Below are 21,644 nucleotides of genomic sequence, written 5' to 3'. Positions count from 1 at the left end.
TCGAATGTAGAAAGGACTAAAACGGATTTGTCCTCTTTGAAGCTCGATCTTCAAAGAAAAAAGCAATAAATCTGGAGTGAAGAATCGTGCTTTCCTTTCAGTCCGCATTAATCATTATCAAAGTAGTCTATAAGTCTTCTAAGTATCTCTGGGAAAGAATATGTTCTTCCAAGACCATTCCGCCTGTCCAGATGTACTTATACCCACGTCCATCTATGCCACGAGAGAGTTCCTCTCACGACGTTTCTCTTGGGATCCTCCGCCTCTTCCGCCTCTGCCTATTGCTCTTCCTCCTCGCATACCGTGGTCTCCTCCCCCTCTTCCGCCTCTGCCGATTCCTCTTCCCCCTCGCATACCGTGGTCTCCTCTGCCCGGCGCGCCACGTCCTCGCCCTTCACGACCTCCTGGGACTCCAAACCCGTTGCTGTATGCAAAGGTGTTCACAGGTTCAGGAACGCCCTGGTGCCTGAGTCTCCTTGATGGACCATCGCGATCAGCCGCATGATCCTGAACAGGCGCGTCTCGCTTCATGCCTGGCTGACCGTCCTGAGATGGCGCCGCGTAATGAATCCCAGGAACGCCCTTTAAGCCCATTTTCCCAACCGTCTTCTTTTCCATTTCTGGGATCTTATTGCACTGCATCCCCTCCATGGCAAATACGTTTGCCATTCTGACTAGTTCGGTGGCATCAATCTGCATTTTGTTTAGGAACACCTTCATGAAGCCTAGATACGCTGAATACGCTTTTTGTTTGCTCTTGGGCTCCACGGATTGCAAGACATTGAAGATCTGGCTACGTGAGGTCGCATCATTCAGGATCTTGTTAGAAGCGGGATATGCGTTGATGGGGAATTGTCGATTTACTTTCAAGAAAAACGACTCCGCCTGTGTCAGGAGAAGTACGGCTCTACCGTCTTTTCCAGCGCGAGCTGTTCGGCCGACTCGGTGAGTGTAAGAATCGGCGTCCGCGGGAAGGCCGACTTGCAAGACAAGAGTGACATCGGGAAAATCCATTCCTCGGCCGATGACTGCCACTAATTAGAACATAATACCTATCTATAGCGAGAGATCATGGGGCCCATACCATCAGTAGCGAACATAAGACCACTCTTGGCTTGCCTGAATGCATCAGTGGCCTTGGTCCTGGCCGGCTGAGACAGCCGACTCTGCAGCTCGTAGACCTTGAGATGCGTCTGGGCCTCGAACACTTGAGCGTATAGAGCAACTAAGTTTGCGGTTGTCCCAAACACAATTATTTTTGAGTCTCCCTCGGTGGCGTTTAGTTCTTCTTTGATGAGGGAGAAGAGGGCCGGAAATGTATCCTCGACCTCAGGAATTACGATGGAGTACTGGGGGACTTTCTCTAGCGTCGGAGGTTCAGATGCCTCGATGCTAGTAAAGATTTCGGGGTCAGCGTTCGTTCATCGAGCAAGAAATTCAAATCTCAAGACACAAGTCCTAAAAGGAACCTTTCGCTCCCGAGACGTGTCTTGCGATAAAATCTCGATCCCGAAGAGGAAGATTTCTTCTCGAAGATACGTACGTAGAGATTGAGACATAATCTTCCTTCAGCACATTGGAGAGCACCTGTTGGATCTTGGGCGGAAGGGTGGCGGAGAAGCACATGCCCTGCCATTGCCCGTTCCTTTTAGATGGTAGAACGCGCAACACCTTAAGAATGTCTGGAAGGAATCCAGCATCCAGCATTCTATCAGCTTCATCTAAAATCAGCGTCTTCATTCCATCAAATTTCGCTCTCACATCCGATTCACTCAAGTAATCGTTAAGCCTTCCGGGTGTGGCGACTAGTATTTTGGGATCGCCGTTTCTGAATTTGCTCAGGTTGCTCGCCTTTGCTGTGCCTCCAAATGCTGTGTGAACTTGCAAAGGCATTCTCAACCTGGACACTAATCGTGAAGCCTCTGCTGCAATCTGAAGGGCTAGTTCTCGCGTTGGGGAAAGGATAAGTACAGCAACCTGCCCTCTACGTGGTGCCTCGATGATTGTATTCTGGATGGCCGGAAGCAGGAAAGCCGTCGTCTTGCCAGTCCCAGTCTTTGCTTGGACGAGACTATCCAAACCAGTCAGCTAGTATCCTTTTGAGATGACTGTCAATAGTCCACGAGAAAAGTGAGAGCAGGCATAAGCGCAAGGGGAGATTCTCACCAATCACTCTTCAGAGATGGCAATCCTGCCAAAACTTGACTTTGTACTGGTGTCATAAAGTCGAAGTTCATGTCTTTCAACGCTTGCAATAGCATCGGGTCTAGCTTGCCCTCCATCACACTATAGGGTTGCGCATTGGCAGCTTTGAGCGATGCGCTCGAATAGAGCGCGCCACTGGTTGACATTTTGGATGTTGATGTTGAAGAAGGATGGAAGAAATGAATGGGAGCAACACGAGTGAGTTTCCGGACTAGATACATTCAGAGGCGGCGTGACAACCTGAATTAAAAGCTGACTGAGGCTTGAGGCCCGTCGTGGAAGGAGCGAGAAAGATCAAGTCAAGCCTGAGACTCCGAAACGATTGCTCCCAACAGCATTAATCCCTTTGCACGCAACTGATCTATTGTGTGCTCAAGTGTTGTACGCCACATTTTATTACGAGCGTTCAAAAAAATGGCAATATGATTGCGGAGGATTCTTTGTTTAAATTTTTCGCGTTTTGGAGCTAGAGCCTAAGATAGAGCTCGACCCCCGCGGCTGCTTCCCGCTTGCCGCGCGCTCTCAATATCAGAATGGAGTTATACTTTACATTAGTCTTGTGGATTTTCCCACATCTCAGCAGCTCAGCATGACTGAGTACGAGGTTTGTGCTGATTGATACTCTCCATATACTTTTACTAATTGCCCAAAAGGGCTGTTATGTCTTCACGCCAGATGAGGCAGACATTGTCTCCCAACGACCATGGAAACGAAGGAAGACTGAGCCCGCCAAAGCACCAGCTGATCAGAATAGGGAGCTCCCATTTGCTCCCCTGTTGAAAGGTTTGGAGAAATTAGAAAGCACGCGCATTCGATCTGAGATGTTCGAGCTTGCTTGGCGCCCCAAGGAAACCCTCCTAAAGGTACATAGGTCTTCGTAGTGATGTTGAGAGTCTTAAAATGTTGATAGAAGTTAGCGAATCCATGACGACGCCAGTAGTGAGACGGTCAAAGAAGTAGCGTCATTTGTGAAAAGTGCAGATCCTGCAGAGTTGGTGTCGCCCATACTATTTGAGATTGTTCATTGACAAAGTACCAGATCAAATGGCAAGCTTCGTACAGGATTGCTCGTGACTGGACCAGACAACAGTACAACAGTATCTTTGTTTGAGTCTATAGCGGAAATTGCCAATCTGGAAAGCCGTACAGTCTTGGTGATCATGAATTCTGGGCAGAGTCCTAATCTGAAGACTGCCTTAAAGTATATCAACCAGCGTGCAGCATCTCGAAATCTTGACTCCCAAGATGACGCTATCTTTGATGATGCCAAAGTCAGCAAACGCTGCTCGCAATTGATGTCTTGAGTTGCTAATGCCAATAGGATGGCCGACGCCTGAATTACGACCTTCAGATCCTCAGTGACTATGTGCAAAGCCACTCAGTCGATAAGTTGCTACTCTCGTTTCAAGACAGCGAAGCTTTCGAAGGCAAATGTTTAACAGATATCGTCCATGTGCTCAGGTTAGTACAGCAGTGTTTTATGTGAAGGTTGCTGATGTGTAAAGCTCATGGAGCGACCGTATACCATTTGTGCTTCTCTTCGGTATTGCAACGTCTGTTGAGATTTTCCAAGAAAAACTGTCCAGAGAAGCCATCAGGTACTTGGATGGTTCAGCATTCCACGTTCAACAAGTCGACGTTGAAAATATCTTCAAGGCATTCCAATCCGAGCAGCCGACCGTGTGGGTAGGTCCAGAATTGAGCAGAATGATACTGCAGCGACAGAAAAATTACATACAGAGTCGCTCTACGTTCGTTAGTTCGCTGAAGGTAACAACGACTGTGCTCTCTTGTCTTTCTATCCATATTAACAATGCTTCTAGTACGCCTACATGACGCATTTCTTCGCCAATCCATTGAGCATCTTTCTCAACACAACTCAATCACTTGCTTCTAGTCAAACAGAGCATTATGAGGCTGTGCGAAACCTGCCGTCATTTCGAAGGTTTGTGGAAGTTGCAGCACCGCATGAATATGCGCAGAGTTAAAGACTTATCCAGATATGCACAAACTCTCATTGACCGGAAAGAATACGAAACACTTAGGACACTACTAGATGACAACGACAGTCTCGGAGATCTTGTCGTGCAGGAACTTCAGCCTGGTAAAAAAGCACTCCTAGCCATTGTTGGGGCAGTAAATGTGCTCTTTCGAATACAGACAAGTTTGACCCTCAGAACACAGACCCCATGGTCAGAGATGTACATTCGAGCCATGTGTGCCGAATTGGCCGAATTCGCAGCTTTCGAGGAGATCATGGCCTCTGTAAAAAAGCTGCCTTCAGATATCATGGCAGACCTGCTGGATGATTTGGCAGGGATGTCGGTCCCATACGAATTGGCCGAGATTATGGTGGAGCTTAACCGATTGACCGATCACTTGGAGGGTCCTAAAATCCCTCTACGAAGTGCATATGACGTCCATCACGAAACTCTCCGCACAACAGTCGTTGCGCAAAAGGTCTCTTTGAGCAAGAATACCTCGACTCTCTCAATGCAAGACAGTGCTTATACGAAGATCGTTGATCGCATCTATACCACCATTTTCAGTTACTTTGAAACTACCCTCATCAACCCTCAAGACTTGCTCCTGAACGAGATCCTCATCTTCGAATCCAAATCTCCACATCGAGAGGTCTTCACACCAAAGCCTCGTTTTGCAATCGAGCGGGCATTGGGTTCGCCACATGACTACCTTGGCTGTGATTGTTGCGGTGGATCCGAGGGCGGCTTGTCTGCTACACAGCCAGCTACGGCCATCATATATCAATTGTATCTGGAGTCGGGTGCTGTGATCAATACGGCTGATCTTTGGTCCGCACTCTGGACTATAGTGGGTGGGGATGGGATTGAGGACGAGGAAGCTGAGCAGCAGAGAGCATTGTAAGTGGTCTTCTGACTTCCCACAAATAGTCTTAGTATCAGCTGCAGCTGGCTGATGAGACTGATAGAGTGCTGTTCTCACGAGCATTGGCTGAGTTGAAGTACTTGGGCATGATCAAGAATAGCAGGAAGAAAGCGGACCATCTGGCGAAACTCTCTTGGAAAGGCCTTTGAAGTTCAAATCAAACGCCTTGCTCAGTACACACATCAACACTTGTAATGCCTGGGTATAATTTCGTGAACGCAAAAACACCACATCAGACCGTGCTGCTTCAACGATTTCTCACATAGGCTCTGGCGCCAGACCGTCAGGGCGTAGCCTTTTCAGCCAGCCCCACCAGCCCCCGTCCCTTGTGGACTCTGCCTGAATGGTCTCCTCCGCTAACAGCTCCAATTCCTCTTCTGCATCTTCGTCCGCAACCGCAACAACTGGCTGCTCGGGCTCCTCTTCCGATTCATCGTCTAGGGTCGTTATGACTTGTGATCTAAATCCATCTAGAGCCGCCGAATCTCGCTCTATAATATCAGCCCTTTCAATGGGTCGTCCAACCTCGCCAAGCACCATGGCTTCTCTCCTTCGTCTCCGCAAAGCTTGCTCCTCAAAACTTTCTTCTCTTGGTCGGTTACTTGTTCCAGTGGGATTGCCCCTGCGCGTCCTGTTTGTGTGTGGATATGTCCTTTCAGAGCCTTCTGGAATGTTCCAGTAATCCTGCACATTATCAGTCCACGGCCACTGCTCACGACGAGGACAGTTAACTCTGACAGTAATATGGTTACCCTTTGGGAAATCTAGAAGACCATGCTCTACCATCTCATCTCGTAGCAAAGGAATCCTTGACATGCAAAACAACATTTCACGCATGGTACGTCCAAAATCGCCATCCTCATAATAGGACCTGTTGTCGAGTATTTCCATTATAGTCTTCTTCTTCTTGTATTTTGAAGCGTCTCCACCGCCGAAGGGATACTGCGCCAGCCACCTGCTGATCACACCAGCTTCTACCGCTTTCGCATTGTCGTAGCCGAGGATGTGATGGAGAACATAGAGTGCATTTCGCTCGGGCTGAGTTCGAAAAGCAGATTTCCTCTCTGCGCTTTGGGCTTCTGGTAACAAGTTGCAAAGACAATCAACGATGGCTTTGTAGGTGCTGTGTCGACAGATCATCACGAAGTCTGCCTGTTTATTACCAGGGACTGCAATGCCGTCGAATCAGCGATACACCACTACATGCCACACACAACTCCAAAGAAATTGATTTACAGGTATCGCTGAGGAAGCGAAGACAAGCCAGCGCTTTGTCACGTCGCTCGATGTCCGTGGCACCAATGTCACCTATAATCATGTCCCATGCAGGTCCTTCCCGTAGAACCCTGTCTGTAATGATCTTCACGGATCTGGCCGACTTTCAGTGGTAGTCCCCGGCAATCAAGCTCTCACGTACGCAGCTCTGATATCCTGATCCGGGCTCTGGGTTAATTCACCAAGGGCTTTAAGCTTCAGTGCTGATGGTCCTTAGTATGAATCACTTTCCACTGAACAGAGCTTATTTACCATCCTCAGTCTGCTGGCTGATGTTAGGACGCTTGTCGTGGCGAGTGACTTCAGAAGCCTGGCGTATCACTACAAGTTGCCTGTGAACGGCGAGAGAGCCAAAATAGCCAAGAATTGCTATTCTCTGTCAGTCTGACCTTGGATGGATGACGCAGATACTAACCTAGGCTCACCCAGAGCCAGCCATCCGAAGACTTCGAAGCCATGATAGATCTGTTGACCACCGGTATCGAAGTCGAAATACTCGTACTATCCAGAAGTGAGCTACCTCGCTTAATAGCGCCGGGAGAGTTAACCAATCAAACTACTCAGTTCTCCGCGAAAATCGTAGTTTGATTGGTCACCTCTCCCGGCGCTATTAAGCGAGGTAGCTCACTTCTGGATAGTACGAGTACCAAATATCGGAGCTCTACTCGGGCCGGAGAATAGCCGAGTTTCCGATGGTGCGGGCAAAATAAAGTAAAACCCCAGAACATGTATGCTGCAAAGGCCTCAGCCCGGCTTGTAATCATACATGCATGGTCAAGTTTTGAAACTTGTCGTGTGTATAGAGGCATGCAGCATCTACGATTACGCCCATCCCAAGTATGCCTCCTTCGCAGCTCAAAAGGCTCAAAACATTGTTACGAGAACAGGGTGTCGTTGGCCCACAAAAGTCGAAGAAGCAGAAGAAACAAGCCAGCAAGAATGGAGCTCTAAAAGACAGCAGAATCCAGCGCAGTGCTGCACTACAAGGCATTCGAGAACAATTCAATCCTTTCGAAGTCAAGGCGCCGTCTCGCAGCAAATATGAGTTCGCGGGTAACAGAACTGTTGGAGGGAGGTTGGAAAAAGGCACAATATCCCGACCTGGAGTCACGAAAGGCCTGGGAGAAGAAAATGTGTGTTTCAATCCTGCCCTTGCTGATGTGGGCTGACCACAGACCTCATATAGCGCCGAAAGACTCTATTAGTTGAGATGCAGCGGCGCAAGAAAGTTGGGGGCATTATGGACCGCAGATTTGGCGAAAATGACCCAATGATGACACCTGAGGAGAGGGCTCTCGAGCGCTTTGTGAAGGAGAAGCAGAGAGGTAGCAAGAAGGATTCATTGTTCGACCTGGAAGATGCCGAAGAAGACGAGCAGCTTACACACTTTGGGGAGTCGTTGTCATTTGACAACCCGGGTAGCCCAGACGATTTCAATGAGGTTGATCTAGGCCATTCTGATGACGATCAACCCAATGGACATGCCGAGGAAAGGCCACGCAAGAGGCGGAGACTGTCAGACACTGATTCGTCGGAAGAAGCATCTGTGGAACAGGATCGCGGACGGCTCGAGCGCCCTAAGACTAAGAAAGAAGTCATGGAGGAGGTCATTGCCAAGTCCAAGCTTCATAGATATGAGCGGCAACAGGCCAAAGAAGACGATGACGATCTTCGGGCTGAGCTAGATAAAGGTCTTCCTGATCTATTCGCACTCATGCGAGGCCGTCCAAGGTCGCCTCAGCCGTCTGCTGCACCGCCGCCTCAAGGCTCTGGCATGAACCCTGATCGACTGGCTTTGCTGAACGGAAAAGATAGGTCCCAGGCCGACAAAGAGTATGACGAGCGTTTGCGCCAGATGGCCATGGATCAAAGAGCAAAGCCCACCGTTCGGACTTTGACTGACGAGGAAAAGTTACAACAGGAGGCACAAAAATTGAAAGACCTTGAGGAAAGGAGACTTCGAAGGATGAGGGGAGAAACAGAAGATAATGAATCCGATTCCAATGAAATTACGGAAGAGGTACCTGGAGAGGATAATCTCGACCAAAATGAAGAAAACATATTTGGTCTCGGTCCGGGCCTACTCGGACAGCATCGGAATCGACATCTTGATGTTGAAGACGAAGATGACTTTTTGATCGAGGACGACTTAGTTGCTAGTGAATCTGATGTGGACTTGTCAGGCGATAACGGATCTGATGCGTCAAAGAGCGAGTCCAGCGACGGCAGTGATGAGCAAGAATTCGTCCAAGGCTTGTTATCAAAAGAAGATGCTGGTAGGGAAGGCCTTAGCTTTTCCAAAGGCCAGGATGGTGTCCCCAAAGCGAACGGGGTGGCTGATGATCTCGCGTACACATACAAATGTCCAGAAACCCACGGAGAGCTTCTCAACATCACGGAGTTCATTGCGATTCAGGATTTACCAACAGTTGTACAACGAATCCGAGCCTTATATCATCCTAAACTCGCAGCTGAAAACAAATCTAAGCTTGGAAGGTTTGCAACAGTTCTAGTGGACCACATTTCTTACCTGGCATGTCAGCCCGACCATCCTCCATGTATCATTTTGGAGGCACTAATACGCCACATCCATTCTCTAGCCAAGACCTTCCCTGAAGAGATTGGGCGTGCTTTCCGGACACATCTCAGATCATTTGACGAAGACCGTCCTACTGCTCCCACTCCTGGTGATCTCATTATTCTGACAGCCATCGCTTCAATCTTCCCTACATCCGATCACTTCCACCAAGTGGTCACTCCAGCGATGCTCTGCATGACTCGCTACCTCGGGCAGGAAGTCCCGCAATCCCTTAGCGATCTGGCTACGGGGACTTACATTAGTACTCTTTGCCTCCAGTACCAAAGGCTGTCGAAGAGATATGTCCCGGAAGTAGTCAATTATGTCCTCAATGCGGTGTGGGCACTGTGCCCTGTGAAGCCAAAGCATCTTCCAGGGCTCTTTCCACATCACCGCCTCCCAGATTCATTACGGATCCGTAGTACGTCAGACGCCATTGGAGAGCGGACGCAGCTGTCATTCTGGGACGTCGTCTGTGCACCACAATCCACAGAAGCTAATGACCAAAGTATCAAGGTCGTGCTTATCGAGACGCACATAGCTATAATTGAGACTATGGCCGAGTTGTGGGCCAAGAAGTCGGCCTTCTGCGAAGCCTTCGCTATCATCTACTCCGCTTTGCGCTTCCTACAGAAAACTGGGAAGCTCAACGACAAGACTAGGGAGGAGCTTCGGACAGTAGCACATAAAGTCCACGAACAACTTATACAGTCCCTGTCCGCCCGCCAGCCTCTTCGCCTTCACAACCACCGACCGTTAGCCATCAAAACATCCATTCCTAAGTTCGAAGAGTCCTACAATCCAGACAAGCATTACGACCCTGACCGAGACCGTGCCGAGATGTCCAAGTTGAAAGCCGAGCACAAGCGCGAGCGCAAGGGTGCATTGAGAGAGTTGAGGAAGGATGCTAACTTTATCGCCAGAGAGAGCTTGAAAGAGAAGAAGGAGAAGGACAGTGCGTATGAGAAGAAGTACAAGCGGCTGGTGGCAGAGATCCAAGGAGAGGAAGGCAGGGAAAGCAAGACTTATGAGAGAGAAAAGAGAATGAGGAAGGGGAGAAAATAGGGTGGTCTGTAGCAGACAAAAAACAAAGATGCTCATCTCATCTATTCCATTTGACTATCCGCTTCGGTGGTGAAGCCTGTGTGAGATCCTGGAATGACCGAGGTGATTGATCCCTTCGCGCTGTCGCTCTTTCCGTCTTGTTCTCACCGTGCACTACTGCATTTGGCTCAATATACATCTTTTGGCAACTTCTCTCTGCGCACAATCCAGCCAAGTAGCTCTATTCAGGATTATCCTACATGACAGAGGTCGCTACTTTACTATATCGTCCAAAACATCGCTTTTAAAATCTCCGAGACCTTGATCGCAGGGAATCCGGGGAGCGTTGTCAATCCCAAGGCTTCACCCTCCGCCAGATTCCCCGGCTATGGATTCGACATCAGACAGCTCGAGTGCGGCGATCCTTGCAGGTGAGATTTGGGAACTAGAACAAATCCGGATGCATTTGGAGTACTTAAACTTGCTCAAACCTTAGCGTCTCTATTTTGTTTTATTCGAATATATATAAAAAACAATTTCAGCTACTGAGAGTGAAACAATTCCAGACTTTACCAGCTCCGGCTCCCCATCCTCTTACCCTTCAACAACCATCTCCCTGACCTCTTGTCCTCCAACACCAGACGACATGGATTTCAACCGGTCAGACAACGAAGCCAGAAGCAGTGAGCCTATCGCCGAACCGCAGGGCCAGGAGGACATTCAGCCCAATCACCAGGATGGCCTGAAGATGGCGTCCGATGTCTCGAACCAAGGGGATCTAGGGGGCGAGTCAGCTTCAAAGGCGCCAGCGCAGGAGCACCTCTTTCCCAGAAGCCCGAAAGGCCAAGGATCTCCCGTCGCCATTGCTATCCACCGGGTAATCAATGATGACCATGAACACACGGCGCCCTGGTTTCCCCAAAGCCCCACATTCCTTCCCGTAACCATGGTTTCGGAGGAGTGCTCCTACAGTCCACGATCAGACGGGTCCAGGCAAGAGTCAAGAGAGCAGTCCCCAACAGCTGGACGACGGGACAGCCAACAGCCTCAACTTCGAAAATTGAACGGTTCCTCACAACATAGCTGGCGGGAAAGCGATATGGCTCAGACGCGGGACTCTTCAGCCAGGGAACCATCATCTGTCGACGATCAAAGCAGGGCCGCGGCGGAGGTGGAACACCCAGAGAACCCTTTGAGGGCCGGTCAACCCGTCCTGGACCGGTATCCTCGTGACGATGCTCTAGGCGCTGCTTTTGACACACCATCTCAATGGGAAAACGTCCTTCCTCTCATACAGATGACTACGTCCCCGTTGCCGGACATGCCGGGCCCCCATCGGAATCCGGAGAAACTTTTGCCTCCTCTTACCAACACCAGCCCGCCTTCGACCGCAGAACTCGTTGATGGGCCCCTGGTTCATCGGTGGCGCTCGCGGCCCGACTACCGATGGTCTGGCTTTTTGCCGGACGTGTACGAAAGCCGGCGCCTGGAATTGCAGACGGTGGACGGTGGGCCGCCTCGTCTAGTGCAAGGGCCCACGCAGCACCTCGGGCCGCCACTGAAACCGTTTGATGGCGCAAAGGCCGGGGAGGTGGCTATCGAGCAATGGAGGCGCGTCGTGAGGGAGAGAGAGATTCGCGAGGCAGGAGGAGTGTAAATTTGTGGTTTTTCATGCAGGATTCGACAGTGCTGTTTGAGAACAGATTGTCAAGATTGGAGACGGGATCGGTCGTCGGATAGATTAAGTTTGTACATATCGCCGTGAGTATACTTAATGCAGATGCACGCGTGGGTATCTTCGCATACATTAAACCCATGAACCTGCCTAAACCGGAGAATCCAGTACTCAGTCTCCGACTCCACCCCGGGCATAAGTAATCTTCAACCTCTTTGGACCCTTACCATCGTTGTCCTCCTCCTCTTTCTCAACCTTCTTTTTCTTATTGTTCGGGCCCGCCTTCATGCTTGTCGAACTCGTCGGCGCGGCATGATTGCCCTCCCTCACCGACAGCGGACCATTCGGGTTACCTGACGTGGGGGTGGGGGCGTGGGAGGGCGTCGTCTGAGCCGACGAGGTCGGGGAGAGCTCCTGCCATCACCGGATACTCAGCACACCGCTTTCCACATCGACCACATCGAGCCCGCGCCTATGCCTTACCCTCATGAAGCTCGCCGAACTCCTCGAAAAGACCCGGTCGCTCTCCACGACCTGGCCCTTCCTCCTCGCGTTCGTCCCGCCGCCCGCGCCGGCGTTGGTGGCGCCGGCCGTGGCGGAGGAGCCTTTGATGTAGTTGTCGAAGCCTTTGATGATGTTGCCAGCGCCCGTTTCTTCGAGGTAGGAGGCTTCGTAGCGGAAGATCTGGTCTTCGAGGGTGGCCTGGGAGGGGAGAGGGGGTCAGCACGATAGGCATGCTAGGTGGGTTGTTCGGGGGTGGGGAAGGATGAGACCATGTTCTTGTCCAAGAGGCGCTTCTTCTGCAGCGTTTCGCGCAGGTCACGCTTGAGCTTCTCGTAGTAGGGGACGCCGCGGGTGTTGTCGGTTGGGGGGATGTTCTCGGCCATGGTGCGGGATGGAGAGATTGTTGGGCGCGAGCGGTGTGAGTGGCCGTTGGAGCAGGTGGGATGGTGATTGTCGCACGCTCGCGGATCCTCTTCGGAAGGGTTAAGGTATGCTTGGCAGGACAAGGTTACGTTACAGAAATCTAAAATTTCTATCCGGGCCCTTTCTTCCACTACCACTACTACCACTAAAATTAGACTGCTTGGAGCAATTTGGAATTGATGCTATCCGTCACGTCGTTGCCCTAGATCATCGACTTCTAAGGTAAAGTACTTGCCTATTAATAAATTGAGAAATGATTTACCACTTGAATTTGAAGTCTCTCACTAAGGTAGTAAGGTACCGCGGTAGGGCTGCAAGATACTTTACGCTAAGCTATCTATGGGCTCCAAGTTGGTCCCCAATGGTCCCCAATAGGTATGACCAATTAGCACCCGCGTCAGCGCCGAAGTATCTTTCCGAATTGTGTCTACGAGTATGTACGTCGGTACACTATTCCCCCCAGCCAATACAGGGGATCTATGGAGATCAATGATAAGGAAGCAGGGTTAAAACGTGTTGGGAAGAGATGACGACGGCGATAGCGAGATGCTGAATGGTCCTATTGATTGCAGAATGCGACATGCGACTACGAAACAGTGCACGATACTACCTTACTTTATCACTTCACACAATACCATGATGCCACATCATGGGGGGGGCGGGGTAAAATAGGCCTAAGGTAAGCGAGGTTTTGGGAGATTGGCCCAACTGGGCTGGTTGGCCAAATTGCTCCCAAGCACTGCCAAGCACTGCCAAGCAAGGGCTGGCACGAGCCGCCTGGTAACGTGCAACCCCACTCGTGCGTCAAACTAAGGTAAAGTAAACTTTGATGACGGATAAAAGCTTAATGTGCAGAATGCGCGCAACATTTATTTTCAAGGTAGTAGGACGGGGGAAATTGTGGGAGCAGGGAGCAGGGAGCTGAGAGCAGGGAGCTGGGAGCAGGGAGAGAGGTTGTCTGCGCTCTGCTGTTGCTGTTGCGGTCCTTCCCCAAACAACACCATCACCGCACACCTCCACTATGTTCATCCCCCACCACTCCTTCTCCTCCACAACCCTCATCCTCACCCTCCTCCAATACCTCCACCCGGCATCCTCTCAGACCAACCTGCCCTCCTCACCCACCACCACATCCTCCCTCCCCACAACCTCCACCCCGGTCGACTCCCCCTATTACAACTTCACCTATCCCACCTTCCCGGATGACTACGACAGTGGCATCCAAGTCTCGTATAAAGACACCATCGACGTGTCCTGGATCGCGAACGGAGTACAAAATACGCCCGTGCTGCAGATACAGTGCTGGACTCGAAATGATTCGAGTAGCTTCATCTGTGCGTACTTGATCTAACCTACCCCTCTTTCTCCCCCAACCATCATCCACCACCAACATCATTCCCGATGAAGACATGAACTAACAAACCTTTAATTCCTCCCTGCCAGACTACCAAAGCCGCCCATCCTACACCCACAACATAACCTCATCCCCCAGCCCCGAATACCCCCTCCCTCTCGCACGGTACCGACAATACAGCCCCTGCGAACTGCGACTCCTGGATCCCCATCAGACGTCCTTCACCAATGGCAGCGAGAGCGCGACGAGCGTCGCGTTCTTCATCAGCGAGGACACGAACGCTTCGACGGCCGGCGTGACCTGGAGCGAGGATAACGCGGCGCCGAAAGTGGCGGTGGATGCGGGCGTCGCGACTGCGGCGAGTGGGAGTGCGGGCGTGTATCATAAAGGTGTGATGGCGTTAATGTGGGCGTTTGTGGGAGCGTTGGCGGCGGCTACGGTGCTGTTGTGAGGAGAGGGATGGATGGATGAAAGAAGGAAGGGGTGAATGAAAGAAGGGATGAAAGAAGGAAGGGATGAAAGAAGGAAGGGATGTCAGGTACGAGTGTTTGGATCTACACTTCTCAACAAGGATGAATTAAATACCCTAATAATCACAAAATCGATAACATCGACGGATAGCGACTATAGTAAAGAATAAGCTCTATATCTAAGATGAGAAATTCTTAATCCATCCATGTGAGCGTGATCAACCTTCGAGACACGTAGGGTACCGAGAGATTGTCACAGCTGAGAAACGCGGCAGCAAAGAGAAACATAAAGTGACGGGTGTGTGACAATATCAAGGATTTCGCAGCGTGAAGGCCGCATTGTGCAACCATCGCACTCGTGCTCGCGTGGCCCCCCTTGCGCGTAACACGAGCGTAAAGCGACGCTGATTCTAGGCCCGATAGGGGCGCCGAGGCCCTCGGGCCGAAGCTACATATTTTGCGGCTTGGCGCTCCTGCCACGACGACATTCATTCCTGAGGGGGCCGGTCTACACACCGCCCGAATCGTCCCTTTGTTTTCTTTTGGAACCGACACCCCATCAATGTGCGCTTTTTGGGACCCGTAGTCAGAGTCCGGACAACGAGAGTACGAACCGGAGCCCGAAAAAATTGCCAAAGATGGACCACGGCGGCATGGACCACGGCGGAGGGATGGACATGGGACACAGGTGCAACATGAACGTCGGTATCCCCCGTCCCATCCGAACCACCACCAAAAAATCCCTCCCGTGCTGATGATGCACGGCACCAGATGCTCTTCACCTGGGACACGACGGACCTGTGCATCATCTTCCGCTGGTGGCACGTCGGCTCGACCGCCACCCTCTTGCTCTCCCTCGTCGCGGTGGCCGTGCTCACGGCCGGCTACGAGGCCGTGCGGGAGGCGGGTCGGAGGTACGAGTCGAGCGGCGCCGAGTACGGGAACAGTTTGCCGAGTAAGTGACGGTCCGGTTGTTGTTCTTGTCGTTGTCGGTTGCAAAGGGGAAGGTCGGAGCCGCGAGAGCTAAGGCTTGATGTGTGTCTTTCAAGGTGATGATGATGATGATGGTGATGATGGTGGTGCTGGTCGAGATCGGGGCTCATTTCTCTGGTCAGGGAAGGGCGCCGGGCGACAGGAGAAGAGGGTTAGACTGGTCAAGGCCGCGTTTTACGCGGTGCAGGTGTTTTACAGCTTCTTCATTATGTGGGTTTCCTCCACAGCGGTGGTCTGTTGATGCGCGTGCTTACACTTGCAGGCTTCTGTTCATGACATACAATGGCTGGGTCATGCTTTCCGTGGCCGTGGGGGCATTTATTGGCTACCTTGGTTTTGGTAATTCTAGCCCAACAAAGAGCGTGGCGTGCCATTGATGGGCACGCTTTTCTGTAACTCGCAAGGGGACAAACCCCTTTTATCAACGTACTAGCAACGTACATGATGTTCTCAAGGCACATCCTCGGCGTCGTCGTCCCCAAATCCAAAATTGAAGGCCTTAGCATTTGCAACATGCTCGTCGTCTCCGTTGACTAGCTGGTCCCATTTTCTCTTCTTCCCTCCATGTATCTTCTCCATTTCCCCAAGGGCTTTATCCAACACTTCGGGATACAGCTCACGCATTTTCTCGACAAACAACTCATAAGGGTTGTTGATATCATTATGGAAACCCGAGACTTGGTCCGGCTTGGTTTTCAAGAAGTCCAGTACGTTCACCAGGTGTGCTTGTGGGACAAAATTCTGTGTGATGGCGATCTAGCACATTTCAAGGTCAGCATTTCCACTCCTAGACGAAGATCTGAGTGAGACGGGTGGTAAATCGGGTAATTTGTTCCTCAAACATGTCTCGCAACTCAAACAGCAGTCTTCAACAAGAAGAGATGACTCCGAAAATTGCCTTACGCTGGGACTTAGGTTTACCACCAGATGCCACCAACCTGAAGGCACATGTAACACCTCCCCCTCCTTACAAATGCCTTCCGCACAGCCTGACATTGCTTTTGCTTGTGCATGAAAGCCTAACATCCATTCCGCAATACTCAAAGGGCTGGTGACTTCGCTTTGATCCTCTGACACAAAGACGCCAGGTGGGGGCGGCTGGGATGGAGACGTTGGGAACATGATCCAGTACTTTGAGCCACGGAGGACCGCATTCCAAGCGCTAGAGGCTGCGTTAGACAGTCAGGTATGAACCCGAATCGCGTCAACGAGCATACCTTGTAGCATTCGGGTCTTTGTGGAATGTGCTCCCACTTCTTTCCGGGCCTACAATAAGCCATCGACTATCCGGCCTCTGCTCGCCCAAGACTGAGAAGAGATCTTCGCCGAAACAACCTGGCGCCCTATACTGGCCATCTTTGCCGACACGAATGTCCATCTTCTCGACGAAAGAACGATCGAAGAGATATAGTGGGCTCTCGTCCTGGTTACCATTCATATACTCAACATATGTTTTGAGAGGCCAATCGACGGCCTCTGCTCTGAAGCTGACGTCGCCGTACTTCCCCAGCATGGCTTCGGTAGACCACTCTCGATAGACTGGCCATTCTCGCACAGGGTCGGTCAGGATGAATGGTCTATCGGTCCATGCATGACTGAACTCAAAATTCGAGAGGTCTTGTAGCCGTGGGATAGCGTTGCGAGCTGGTATGTTACTCGTGTAAGGAACCAGCGAAGTGTGAGCGCAGAGGAAGGGCCGATGGAGGACATCAGAGAATAAGTTCTGGCAGGATATCTGGGAACGACAGGTTTCCGGCAAGTTGAAGTAGGTAGAACGCCATGTTCCACGCCACGCAACAATGGAAGTGGAAGACCTAGAAGATGGCCTTTCAGCATGCACTTGTCTCTTGAATTTGTGGTGCACAACACGTGGGAAATTGCTTATGTGCAGATCTCTAGCCCGTAGCCGATGTTCGAAAACAGCATTGAGATATCATGATAGGTACATTTTCTGGGGACAAGTAATCCCACACCCTGAACGAGCCTGCCTTGAATTTATATGGGCCAAACGACGGTAACAACAACGAAGGTCCCGACTACGACATTCAAGATGGCTCTTGTGGCAACGATGCCAGAAAACTCCAAAAAGTCCAAAAAACCGATATGGGGATTTCATACTCAATGCATAGTGTCTTCCACAATTCTTCGAGTCTGGAGAATGCGTACAAAGCCTTGCATGCACAACCAAGCCGCTTGAGTGAGGCTGCATCCAGAGATTCCAGCACTTGAATGAGTAGTTCGTCGGGCAATGCCGCAAAGGACCCTGCAGCCAGCTTGATGTCCTCGGTGGCGGTGTATGCGTTTCCTGCGGGTCTGATTCTTAGGGGATGTAAGGGTACCAGTGAGTCATGTTCTACAGAGCTCGTTGGAAGGGTTTGACTTGAAGTTTCTCCTGGAGTCATCTTTTGTGAGGAAACCAAGACATTGCCGGCCATTTTTCAGTCCAGTGCTGTAAGCATGACTCCCCAAAGCTTGTCTAGATTGGCATTTTTTGTTATTTTGCACGATGTAGATTTATTAGTAGAATGGCTCAGTGTCTATGTGGCTACTTGTTACCCATAGGTCAGGTCCCGATAATCGTGGTAGGGGTTCAAAGAGACGCCACCTCGGCAACACCTCGGCAACTAGCAGCTAGCAGCGCTAAAATTTGAGTCTAGAAATTTGAGTACATAATTTTCAACCGCTGCGCGACTCTCTTTTTTTTTCACATCTATTACCAATACTTACCACAAGACACCAACAACTCCAATATCAGACCAGCACTCGCAAAGGAGTGCCCTGATATCTACATAATCACAAGTTTTCACAAACTCATCTGGCCGGACACCTCCAAGGTCCGTCTTCAGACAGCCTCACCACTACTTCTACAACACAAACAAGATCACGAACCTGAAGGTCGTGATCTTTTGCGAAACAAGTCGCAATCATGGCTTCCAACGATAAGGGGCTTGAGGAGATCCCAGAAAGTACGTCGACGCTTCCATCGAGCTCTGGCGCTTGGCACCAAGAAACCCCGATCCTTTGGTTCTTTGCAAAGTCATGGCTGCCAGGCTGACATGGTCGTTCCTAGCACAAATCGAGTCCAACTACGATGAGGTCACCGACTCCTTTGACTCCATGAGCTTGAAGGCCGAGCTTCTTCGTGGTAAGTTAACAATACAAGATGCGCCAACACTGGAAACGCCTCGGGTTACTGACGTCTCTTAGGTGTGTATGCCTACGGTTTCGAGCGCCCCTCTGCTATTCAGCAGCGTGCTATCATGCCAGTCATCAAAGGTACATTGGTAACTCCACACTATATCGGATCATATTTCCTGACATTTATTGCAGGATCGGACGTCATCGCACAGGCACAATCTGGTACTGGGAAAACCGCCACATTTTCCATTTCCGTCCTGCAGAAGCTGGACCCCAATGTCAAGGCCTGCCAGGCTCTGATACTTGCTCCCACTCGTGAGCTGGCTCAGCAGATCCAAAAGGTCGTTGTTGCAATCGGCGACTTCATGTCTATCGACTGCCATGCTTGCATTGGAGGTACTAGCGTTAGGGATGATATGCAAGCTCTCCAGGCAGGACCCCAGGTCGTTGTCGGAACTCCAGGCCGCGTGCAAGATATGATTCAGCGTCGTGTCCTTAAGACCGACTCGATGAAGATGTTCGTCCTCGACGAGGCCGATGAGATGCTTTCTGTTAGTATTGAATTCTTGCGAGAGGCTCATGATACATTTGCTTACTATATGGCAGCGCGGTTTCACAGAGCAAATCTATGACATCTTCCAACTTCTCCCACAGTCGACTCAGGTTGTCCTCTTATCCGCCACTATGCCTCAAGATGTTCTCGAGGTCACCACAAAGTTCATGCGTGACCCTGTCCGTATCTTGGTCAAGAAAGCCGAGCTCACCCTCGAGGGTATCAAGCAGTTTTACATCGCTGTCGAAAAGGAGGACTGGAAGCTAGACACTCTCTCAGATCTGTACGAGACGGTCACCATCACACAAGCTGTGATCTTCTGCAACACTCGGAGAAAGGTCGACTGGCTCACAGACAAGCTTACCGCTCGTGACTTCACCGTCTCTGCCATGCACGGTGACATGGACCAGGGCCAGCGTGATCTGATCATGAAGGAATTCCGATCCGGATCCTCCCGTGTCTTGATTGCCACTGATCTGTTGGCTCGCGGTATCGATGTCCAACAAGTCTCGCTGGTCATCAATTACGATCTGCCTGCAAATCGCGAGAACTACATCCATCGTATTGGTCGCGGCGGACGATTCGGGCGAAAAGGTGTTGCTATTAACTTTGTTACGGCTGATGATGTACGAATGATGAGAGAGATCGAACAATTCTACAGCACTCAGATTGAAGAGATGCCGATGAACGTGGCCGGTAAGCATTGATCATCCCACGTGATAGCCTGGAGCTTTGCTGACCTTTTCACTAGATCTCATCTAGAGAGCACGACTGTTCGCAATTCGAGAGTGCCAGGCTGCGTGGCATTGCTTTGGTGTCTAAAAAGGGCATCCAGGCAATTACAGCACAAAATATTTCCTTCCAAAGGGGTAGTAAGGGGTTGTTTTCATAGAAGGGGGTTTCGAGATTCGATAGATTGCTCGCAGGACAGCTGGTATCATGCTGGCGGTGTTCTATTTCCTTTCGCATGCAACGGCAGGTCTCATGATTCAGTTTCTGCATTTCCTAAAAGTCTTATGCTTGTCCTTCGCTAGGCTAAGGCCGAGGCTGAGCTATGCGTTGGATCCTCATGTTTCGGATCTCGTGTTCAGCATGAAAGTTGCTAGTATTACGCTCTTGAATAGATCGATCAAATACAAACAGTACTCCTCGAATGCTGTCGAAATTGGGATCCAAAATGCTGAATGGCTTTGACGGCTCGCTAAGTTAGTCTCGATTTAAGTACAAATTGTTTCTCCATCCATCCATCCATCCATCACTTTCGTTTTCGTTCTCAATTTACGGCCTTCCATTCCTTCGGCAGACCGCGTTCTGATAGCTGAGCACTTGATGTCCAGATTGTTAAGTTACTGCTGCATTCTGTTCATCGCGTCACTCCAATGGCTGGACCGAAGGAAGAATGGTTGATCTGGGATAGGCGTTTCCAATTCGGATACAGCTGCCTCAATCAACGCTTGAAAAAATTTGAGGCCGTCACGCAGCAAATTGCGCAGCTCGACCAACAGACTAAACATCTGACAGCCAGTAGCAGGCATCTGCAAGAGGACAACGACGGCTTGACAGACAAGATTCAGCAGCTCCAGCAAGCCTCTTACCAGATCGCCCAGCTCGACGAGCAGATTCGAGACTTGGCAGCCAGCAGCGGAATACGGAAGGAGGAGAACAACGAGTTGAACAACAGGATACTGCGGCTCGAACAAGAAGGCATTCGACGAGATCAGGAGAATCGGTTGGTTCAAGAGCAGCTGATAGAGAAACTCAGTGTGCAGGAAGGGGATTTCAAGAGTGTGGCTGTCGCCATGAAAGGGATGCATGAGAAAGCCAGGGCAGAACGAGGACAGCGAGGAGAGGAGATCCAGCAGTTGAGGTCACAGGTCGGAGATCTCATTGCAACCAGGCGCACACCTGGATGGGATGCCCGAGATGGTAAGTCAGGAGGGCGTGCCATACACGGCAGTGTCGGTAACGTTTGGCATAGCATCCAGTGAATCGTCTCAGGCCACTGCAGAGGATGGATGGATGCCAAGTAACCAGCGTGCCGAGCAGCAGCGGCTCAACGCCGCTCACCAAGACATCGAGGTCCAGGGCGTGCTGATCAGGGCTCAAGCCTCCTTCACGCTCTTTGAGAACCACTTGAGGTACGCTGAAAAGGCCTTTGAGCGCTACGAGACAGAGGCCGTGCACGCGTTTGTGAACAGCGCACGAGAGGAATACCGAATCGCATTGAGCAACAAGCTGGAGGAACACGGCGGCGAGTGGACCTGGCAGGCAGCAAGGGAGGAGGGTCATAGGATAGTGGAAGCTGAAAAGAAGACTCGGAGGAGGAGCACGCGGTTTAGAGCCGGGTCTTCTCGGCCATCGTAGGCTTGGGGGCGCCCGCTGTTGGCCAGTCTGATTTTGCTCTGTCAAGCCGCTCAGCATTGTTCACTCTGTTTGGCCTTGCAGCACCAGTCTAGCTTCACCTAGCTTCTTACATTGCAACATGCATATAGCAATGGACAAGGACAAGAAAATCCACTTCGCTC

General features: G+C 50.8%; 10 protein-coding genes across 10 annotated transcripts; 6 read left to right on the top strand and 4 right to left on the bottom strand.

Moving 5' to 3' along the window:
• Window positions 1-213: 213 nt before the first annotated feature.
• HO133_004491 (uncharacterized protein) lies at window positions 214-2,351 on the bottom strand (the record flags this gene model as incomplete). The annotated part of the gene is made up of 4 exons (XM_037295408.1): window positions 214-1,028; window positions 1,085-1,392; window positions 1,544-2,071; window positions 2,167-2,351. The coding sequence occupies 4 exons, from the start codon at window positions 2,349-2,351 to the stop codon at window positions 214-216; spliced, it is 1,836 nt and encodes a 611-aa protein (XP_037157409.1).
• A 443-nt stretch (window positions 2,352-2,794) lies between these two features.
• On the top strand, window positions 2,795-5,261 carry HO133_004490 (uncharacterized protein; the record flags this gene model as incomplete). The annotated part of the gene is made up of 9 exons (XM_037295407.1): window positions 2,795-2,809; window positions 2,859-3,068; window positions 3,123-3,196; window positions 3,245-3,476; window positions 3,527-3,666; window positions 3,711-3,975; window positions 4,029-4,150; window positions 4,206-5,087; window positions 5,156-5,261. 9 exons carry the CDS (start codon window positions 2,795-2,797, stop codon window positions 5,259-5,261), a joined length of 2,046 nt encoding a protein of 681 aa, XP_037157408.1.
• A 109-nt stretch (window positions 5,262-5,370) lies between these two features.
• HO133_004489 (uncharacterized protein) lies at window positions 5,371-6,845 on the bottom strand (the record flags this gene model as incomplete). The annotated part of the gene is made up of 6 exons (XM_037295406.1): window positions 5,371-5,796; window positions 5,851-6,281; window positions 6,349-6,482; window positions 6,530-6,590; window positions 6,640-6,756; window positions 6,803-6,845. The coding sequence occupies 6 exons, from the start codon at window positions 6,843-6,845 to the stop codon at window positions 5,371-5,373; spliced, it is 1,212 nt and encodes a 403-aa protein (XP_037157407.1).
• A 381-nt stretch (window positions 6,846-7,226) lies between these two features.
• On the top strand, window positions 7,227-10,030 carry HO133_004488 (uncharacterized protein; the record flags this gene model as incomplete). The annotated part of the gene is made up of 2 exons (XM_037295405.1): window positions 7,227-7,520; window positions 7,574-10,030. The coding sequence occupies 2 exons, from the start codon at window positions 7,227-7,229 to the stop codon at window positions 10,028-10,030; spliced, it is 2,751 nt and encodes a 916-aa protein (XP_037157406.1).
• A 367-nt stretch (window positions 10,031-10,397) lies between these two features.
• On the top strand, window positions 10,398-11,666 carry HO133_004487 (uncharacterized protein; the record flags this gene model as incomplete). The annotated part of the gene is made up of 2 exons (XM_037295404.1): window positions 10,398-10,440; window positions 10,552-11,666. The coding sequence occupies 2 exons, from the start codon at window positions 10,398-10,400 to the stop codon at window positions 11,664-11,666; spliced, it is 1,158 nt and encodes a 385-aa protein (XP_037157405.1).
• A 189-nt stretch (window positions 11,667-11,855) lies between these two features.
• HO133_004486 (uncharacterized protein) lies at window positions 11,856-12,571 on the bottom strand (the record flags this gene model as incomplete). Its single annotated transcript, XM_037295403.1, has 3 exons — window positions 11,856-12,098; window positions 12,168-12,386; window positions 12,458-12,571. 3 exons carry the CDS (start codon window positions 12,569-12,571, stop codon window positions 11,856-11,858), a joined length of 576 nt encoding a protein of 191 aa, XP_037157404.1.
• A 1,061-nt stretch (window positions 12,572-13,632) lies between these two features.
• HO133_004485 (uncharacterized protein) lies at window positions 13,633-14,416 on the top strand (the record flags this gene model as incomplete). The annotated part of the gene is made up of 2 exons (XM_037295402.1): window positions 13,633-13,933; window positions 14,055-14,416. 2 exons carry the CDS (start codon window positions 13,633-13,635, stop codon window positions 14,414-14,416), a joined length of 663 nt encoding a protein of 220 aa, XP_037157403.1.
• A 1,462-nt stretch (window positions 14,417-15,878) lies between these two features.
• Window positions 15,879-17,830, bottom strand: HO133_004484 (uncharacterized protein; the record flags this gene model as incomplete). Its single annotated transcript, XM_037295401.1, has 4 exons — window positions 15,879-16,184; window positions 16,332-16,590; window positions 16,646-17,242; window positions 17,547-17,830. The coding sequence occupies 4 exons, from the start codon at window positions 17,828-17,830 to the stop codon at window positions 15,879-15,881; spliced, it is 1,446 nt and encodes a 481-aa protein (XP_037157402.1).
• A 524-nt stretch (window positions 17,831-18,354) lies between these two features.
• On the top strand, window positions 18,355-19,881 carry HO133_004483 (uncharacterized protein; the record flags this gene model as incomplete). The annotated part of the gene is made up of 6 exons (XM_037295400.1): window positions 18,355-18,394; window positions 18,499-18,573; window positions 18,636-18,704; window positions 18,759-19,117; window positions 19,173-19,815; window positions 19,871-19,881. 6 exons carry the CDS (start codon window positions 18,355-18,357, stop codon window positions 19,879-19,881), a joined length of 1,197 nt encoding a protein of 398 aa, XP_037157401.1.
• Window positions 19,882-20,498: 617 nt separating this feature from the next.
• On the top strand, window positions 20,499-21,483 carry HO133_004482 (uncharacterized protein; the record flags this gene model as incomplete). The annotated part of the gene is made up of 2 exons (XM_037295399.1): window positions 20,499-21,045; window positions 21,098-21,483. The coding sequence occupies 2 exons, from the start codon at window positions 20,499-20,501 to the stop codon at window positions 21,481-21,483; spliced, it is 933 nt and encodes a 310-aa protein (XP_037157400.1).
• Between the last annotated feature and the right edge of the window lie 161 nt (window positions 21,484-21,644).

This window comes from Letharia lupina (genome assembly GCF_014066315.1).
Source record: "Letharia lupina isolate WasteWater1 chromosome Unknown contig_2, whole genome shotgun sequence".
Lineage (NCBI taxonomy): Eukaryota > Fungi > Ascomycota > Lecanoromycetes > Lecanorales > Parmeliaceae > Letharia > Letharia lupina.
The sequence above is the reverse complement of the archived record's forward strand: the minus strand, read 5'-3'. Positions and strand labels throughout refer to the sequence as shown.